The sequence below is a fragment of the Octodon degus genome, unplaced genomic scaffold (genome assembly GCF_000260255.1).
Source record: "Octodon degus isolate 3935 unplaced genomic scaffold, OctDeg1.0 scaffold00128, whole genome shotgun sequence".
In the NCBI taxonomy this organism is placed as follows: Eukaryota; Metazoa; Chordata; class Mammalia; order Rodentia; family Octodontidae; genus Octodon; species Octodon degus.
This window is the reverse complement of record NW_004524704.1, coordinates 1,847,013-1,853,979: the sequence shown is the minus strand read 5'-3', so window position 1 is coordinate 1,853,979 and position 6,967 is coordinate 1,847,013. Positions and strand designations below refer to the sequence as shown.

The 6,967-nt window shown below is 43.8% G+C and overlaps 1 protein-coding gene across 2 annotated transcripts in view; it reads right to left on the bottom strand.

Annotated features, from left to right (window-relative positions):
* Positions 1-1,378: 1,378 nt before the first annotated feature.
* Kng1 (kininogen 1) overlaps positions 1,379-6,967 on the bottom strand; it is a 31,373-nt gene continuing 25,784 nt past the window's right edge. Inside the window, exons 8-11 of one of the 2 annotated variants that reach the window (XM_023700909.1) lie at positions 6,143-6,250; positions 5,925-6,011; positions 4,344-4,418; positions 1,379-1,612 (exon numbers count right to left, since the gene is read on the bottom strand). In XM_023700909.1, the coding sequence (XP_023556677.1) occupies positions 1,532-1,612; positions 4,344-4,418; positions 5,925-6,011; positions 6,143-6,250 (351 nt within the window). In that variant the 3' untranslated portion in view covers positions 1,379-1,531. Of the gene's footprint in view, positions 1,613-3,389; positions 4,419-5,924; positions 6,012-6,142; positions 6,251-6,967 lie in introns of those variants that run through there. The other variant, XM_023700908.1, reaches the window with a different exon arrangement.

Below are 6,967 nucleotides of genomic sequence, written 5' to 3'. Positions count from 1 at the left end.
GTGTGTGTGTGTGTGTGTGTGTGTGTGTGTATGTGCAGGGTCTCACTACCCAGCTTGGACTCATAGTGATCCTGACTCCTGATTTCTAACTCCCTAGTGCTGGGCTTACAGGTGTACACCACCACGTCCAGACTCCATCCCCAGCTCAGCATGCCCAGGGGTGGGGCTGGCTTGGCATTCAATGCCAGGGATCGAATCCTGGCCTCTGGACTTAAAGTGCTTAGTCCACTGAGTCATACCACCGGCCCTATGCATTCTTTAAAAAATAAAAAAAGTCTCTGCTTTCCAGGACTTAAGGCTACTTAGCAATAGTTTACTATGTGTATCTCTCAGAACAGCACCAGCTACATGAAATATTTGCAAGGATTTTTTGATTGAAATCTCGACCACGCCAGAACTGGAAACATTTATGATAAAGCTTCAGTCTGACTTGGTGGACTGAAGTTCAAAAGGCCTGAGTCTGAGCGCCAGCCTTGGCACTTATTAACTGTGTGGCCCTGGGCAGGGCGCTGGGAGCAACAGTTTCCCATAAAAGCAAGCTGATTGTGGGGCTCAGCAGGGCCCTGCGGATTAAGCTGCTTGTCAAAAGCAAATGGCCTGACACAGTCAATGGCTGCCATTGCATTTAATAAATATTTTTGTTAAAGTAAACTTAAAATTTGTCATTTCATTTCATTTCTATTTTCTCTTCTACATGCATCAGAAACAGATTTCCAAATTCCCTTGGAGATTAGATATTTTCTGATAGTAGGAAGTTGCTAGGCATTATATTAACCAAGCCTTTTTTCTTCTTTGGTAATTATCTAGATTAGAGAACCAATAATGAGCAAATGGAGCTCTTTTTCTTTTTTTTTTCTGTATTTTAAGGAAGGGTTCACAGGCTGTTCAGGGTCTCACTACTAGATCAGACTCGTAGTGATTCTCCTGTTTACTCATAGTACTTGAATTCTCCCAAGTGCTGGGATTACAGGCATGCACCACCATGCCCAGTCTCCATTGCCATCTCAGTGTGTCCCGGGGGCAGAGGAAAGGGGTGTGCTGGCATGGTAGGCCTGGGGATTGAACCCCCAACCACTGCGCCTGCTTGCAGGCACTTTAATCTGCTGAGCTATTTGACCAGCCCTGCTATTCTTAGTTTTCGCAGGACTCAAGGGGAGGGAAGGCAGAAGGGAGGCTGTGGGAACTTGAGGTGCTAACACCTTATTCAGCCCCTGTGGCGATGGTGACCCTGGGGGCAGCAGGCAGATGCCATCTAAGGGTTCCTGCCTTGGCCCGAGTTCAGGGTCGGGATGTGAACCTTTGTGGCAGACCCGTAGTGCTGGCGAGCCGCCAGAACTGGCCTCCTGATGGCTATGGCCGAAAGGAAACCACGCACATCTCTCAGGTTGGAACTTTATTTCACCCAGGAACAGAGTGATAAAATGGCCTTCTTCTCTATTTAAGTGCCAAATGCTTCTTCCGGTCTCCACTCAGGCTGCTGGCAGTGGTTGTTGGAGGCTAATGTGCCAGGCGTGAAGACTCCGCCCTCTGGTCAAGGGACCCTGTTCGTGGTGGCCGGCTCTGCCCCTGCTTTTGGGGGCCAGGCTTTGTACTCGCAGGACTTTAGACGCCTCTGTAAGTACAGTAAAACTCTGTTAATGTTACATTAGTGTTGGATTTAAAACGAATGAAGCAGCCAGTTGACAAGGTGAGATTTTTCCCTTGGTATTATTGGGTTTTTATTTAAAGTGCCAACAATATTTGAAGTGAACTAAAAACTCAGAGCTTCAATGCATCAAATAAATTGAAATAGCAGTGACATTCACATCCACAGTAGGTAGCTGTTAAAAAGTCAGACCTTGATTCCCTAGGCTGAAATACAGTGTGGGTTATAAAATATACGCTTCATTGCACTAAGGCAATGAAAGAACATTAGTCTCTTTCATGATTTTAAGGTGACGTAAAGAGGAATTTCCTCATTACAATTTTCTAAAAAATGTATTTAGTACAGGGTCTGCAGGGTCTCACTATACAGATTGGACTCGTGATCCTCCTGTTTTCAGCCTCCCAAGCTCTGGGATTACAGGTGTGTGCCACCAAGCCCGGTCTTCCTCATTATAATTCTGAAGAAAGTTTTTATCACATATTTTCTTGTCAATTATATATATAAAAAGTTGCCTTAGTATGTCTGATTTTTTTTTTTTTTTTTTTTTTCCGGAACCAGGGATTGAACTCAGGCCCTTGCGCTTGCCAGGGAAGCACTTCTTCCACTGAGCCATCTCCCCGGCCTCTGTTTTTTGTTTTGTTTTGTTCTGAGACAATGATTGTATATGTAATTTAACATGGCTTTGAACTCACTAGGTAGCCTAGGCTGGCTTCAGACTCATCAAAGTCCTTCTGCCTCATCCTCCTGAGTGTTCCTATTACAGGTGTGTGCCTTCATACCCAGTGAAAGCCAGCTTTTCTATTACTTCCTGTGTTTTTCATCTTTATTATCCTTATCATTAAACTCAGGTCATCGGAAAACAAAGTATTATTCAATCTAACATCAAAAATAAACCAAAATCTCTTACTCGAAACCCTTGTTGCAAAGAACAGTTAATAAGTGCACAGAAATTATTGACTTGTGGGAAACACCCCTATTTAGATAAGGAATGACCGGAATCCACTGGCCAGGAGGGAGGGCCTCGCTGATGGACGTGGCCCGCTGTGGAAACAAAGTCAGGCTCATTTCTGCTTCCCTTCCCTGTGGCCAACTTGTCTTTCCTTCTTCTTAGTCATCATTGGTATCTGGAAGTTTTTCTATATTTTTATCCCATTAATAAATCCGGCACCCAGTCTTTTGACTTCTCTTATTTTCACACACACTTAGGGACCAGGTGCCACAGCTTATTGAGAATGGCAAGAATATTTCCATGAAAATTTACAACATGTATTTTTCTTTTCTTTCTTTCTTTCTTTCTTTCTTTCTTTCTTTCTTTTTTAACCGGGGATTGAACTCAGGCCCTTGCGCTTGCCAGGGAAGCACTTATTCCACTGAGCCATCTCCCTGGCCCTCTTTTTTTTTGTTTTGGTATCATGACTCAAACTCAGGACATTGCCCATACCAGGCAGGTGTTGTACCGCTGAACTGTGATCCTTGGCCTGACAGAACACATTTTAAGATACACATCAATGATCAGAGAAGCAAACTGCAGTGGGCCATGAGTTTGCCCAATTTCTATGCTAGTCTTCCTTCTGAGGAAGACTGAGAAAAGACTTAGCACTCAATTTTATGAAGTCCATAGAGACTGATGAGGCCTGGCATGGTGTCCCCTGCCTATAATCCAAGCTCTGGGTAGGCTGAGACAGGAGGATTGCTGGGAGTTTGAGGCCAGCGTGGGCTACAAAGTGACTTCAAGACCAGCGTGAAGTATGTAGTGAGATCCTATGTCAAAAACATTAAAAAAAAAAAACCCATACAGACAGACAGATTTAGGGCTTCCCTATTGGGCATCTCACCACTTCTCTCTAGGCTGTTTGAAGCTTCGTGGCTTTTGCTGCCATATGTCAGGATAGTTATGTTTAGACAATGAGGAAAGGGATGATGAAATGTTAGAAAAATACCATGGCCATGTAAGTTAATCAAGAGCATCCAAGAGATCAAAATCATGAAATTCAATCATTTGCAAGATGGGAGACTTTCTATCATCTGGCTTCCAGGGACGTCCAGGACATTTGGGGGAGGCTGTTTCTGGAAAATCAGGTATCACTTTGAAGGAAAGGCTATCAGGTTCTATCACGATATCTGGGATCCAGTCATCCTCGTTCTCTGTGGGAGCTGGTGGCGTGGTGGGCATCACAGTTGCAGTGAGATCTGAGTCCTGAAATCCAGAAACGGTAACTGCTACCCCTGGTCGGGCTAGGATAGGAGGGGGAGTCGGCCCTTCTGTCTTCTCTTCTATGTGCGGAGAGGATGTAGCACTATCTTGTGCAGAGCTTGCCGAGTGCTCTGTTCTCCAGTCACTGTGCTTTCCATTGCTTTTGGTTTTATTTTTATGCTTTCCAGGACCATGGCCAAGACCATGCTTATGCTTATCGTTATGTCCATGGTCAGGGCCATGCCCTCTTTGATGTTTAAGGTTAGAGTCAAGTTCAGGCTGATATCCATGACCAAGACCATGTTGCTGCTGGTGACCATGGCCAAGGCCATGTTGCTTTGGAGGTCCATGGCCTAGGCCATGCTTATATTTATGGCCATGGCCAAGCCCATGTTTTGTTTGCCTTTGATGGCCCCTGCCATGCCCAGGAGCAGGCTCTTGTTCTCTTTCTGGATCCTGCTCTTCATCTTGTACAGCTGCCATGGAAGTGTAGGGTGCACTTACAGTTGTTTCTTCTGTCCTCTCTATTTGTGCTGCTCGGAAAGGTGAAAAACCCGGAGGCCTTCGCATCAGTGTCATCTAAACAGAAGATATTAAAGGGAACGCATTATTGCAAAAAGCACACTAACCAAGGAAGAAAGAAGACATGCTGTGCTCCCCTTGTTTATGCTAGGGCAGGTCTTTGCCCAATCATAAACACAACATTCACCTTTCAGAAAAGATGAGTAATATTTTATCCTCTTGTAATTGTTCTTAAAATTCGTGGACATCGGTCGTTGTTCTTTTTTGTACTGGGAATGAACTCAGGACCTCAGGCTTGCAAGGCAGGCACTGTGCCCTGAACTATATCCCAGTTGATCATTGTTCTTAATCACATTCTAAAACAAGCCAGAGAGTTTTGTCTTCATCTGGGAAAATCAAGTGAACTGCCTGAACAGTACTGTATATAGCTCATAAGCCTAAGATTATGTAAGTCTGTGGCATACTATGTACTAATTGATACTATTTCTATTATCATTACCATCATTGCCTTAATCCTAAGAGGCCAACAATGTCCTTATGAGCAGAATGTATAGGGAGCTCGTACTTGTGACCGCTTTGTCGGGCTGAAACACGTTAAGACACATTGCTGAACTGGACACGCAGCCATTGTGTAATGTTGTATTAAATTCTCTACCTACGGGCAAGCACCTAAACCAGAAAAGGGGAGAAAAGACATCTAGTACTAACATTATGAATTTGTGAATTATTACCTGTGAGAACATAATGATCGGAAGACAGTGCACAGTGGCCAAGCAGTGTGGGCTCTGGAGCTGAGCCAGACTTTTCTAGTAACCTATATTAGGGTGAAGAAGCTGAGCTCTGATTTGAACTAGGTTTTCTTCAGAGCACTACTAGCCTCACTTTTCTGCAAAATAAGATTAATGGCAGTATCTCCCTCATCGAGTTCTAAGAAGGGTGCTTCATTTACTCTGAGATTTTGGAGTCTAACATCAGTGCCTTGTCTTTGACAGCGGAGAAAGCACTGCTTACCTCCCAGGTGTCTTTTAAGGCTTATAAAATTGGCAAAAGGAATGCTGTTCAGACCTGAACCAGTGTGACCTTGAGGATCTTTTTAAAATGCAGATTGTGGTTGGTGAATGCAGGCTGAGCCTTCCTTACAGAGCTCTGTGGTCGGAACCAGCATAGAGGAGAACTGTGTCTGCCCCGAGGCTCACCCTGATGGCCAGGGCAGTGGGCCAGCGCCTCCCAGCAGGCACTGCGGCTTGCCACCAGCCCACAGAAGTTCCAGGGATGCTGAGTGAATGCAAGTGGTCACCACAATCACTGCTTTCCTTTCTAGCCAAAAAAGAAGCAATCAGGGGCTTAGGCTGTTCTTAGGGGTATAGTACAGTTTCTCATGTGAGAGGCCCTGGGTTCAATCCTCACCACCATAACTTGTTTTAAAAATAAAATAGAGATCATCACAGAGACAGGAGAATTCTCCCCACTTTAAAAAGATAGTCCCTTCCCTCATTTCATTCAGTCACCTCCTCTTCCAGAGGAGCAGAACTGACCCCATCCTGACTGTAATGAGAGTCCTACCGTTCCAAGCTTCTCACAGTTGACCGTAGGGTAGATTTTTCTCTCCCAAGGTATCACATAGACATCGGCATTGCAAGTTAGACGTTGCTATTCATGAGAACAGGAGCCAAAAGAGAGACCAGAGTTACACTTGAAATGCTTTAACAACAGGACCTTAAAAATGTAAAAGAGGTTTACAGCAGAAAAAAAGAAGACCCTTGCGCCACTAGGCTACTCACCCCAGGACTTTTGGTCTCGCAGCTTTCGGTTAATTCCTCGTTGCTTTCTTTGGAACATGTGGTTTCGCTCGCCGTGAACTCGATAGAAAATCTCTTCCCAGCCACGATCTGGAACATTAATTAGCATAATGTAAGTGCTTAATAAATATTTGCATAACAAATTGTATTCTCTGTACTCTCATTTCTCTTCAGATTGTATAAATCTTTTGCCTTTGGAAAAAAAAATAGATTGTATTCTTTTACCCTAAGAAATGTTAAGGGAGACTCCTGATGGTTTAATGTGTACACTACTGACCAGCATGTAGTTTCAGCCCCTAAAAGTACAAACACTCAATACGAAAGGTTTCAGTTTATACTTATATTTAAAATATTTGGCTGTTGGTTGGCCCAATTTCCTTTTCTACATGGAAGAAAAGCAGGATCTAATTTTTCTGAATTGTACTGTTCAACAGCTGCAAAGGCGCTAGTAACTGTAATACAATCCAAGTTGTACTAGCATTGAAGAAATAGGAAGAGAAGCTTCAATGTTTCCCTTAAATACACCTTGTTTTCCTGCCAAATCTCGAATCAAGGACATACTGAGTTACCACTACAACAGAAATTGTGTGAGCCAGTGTGGGGGTGCACACCTATGATCCCCGCACTCTGGGGACTTAGGCAGGAGTTTGAGACCAGCCTGGACTATACAGTGAGTTCAAAGTCAGTATGAACTGCATAGTAAGACCCTGTCTCGAAAAAACAAAGCACAAAATAAAACCAAACCAAAAAAGCAATGGTGTGGATTAAATTATACAAGTAGGAAAACTATTTGGATTTTCTATCATC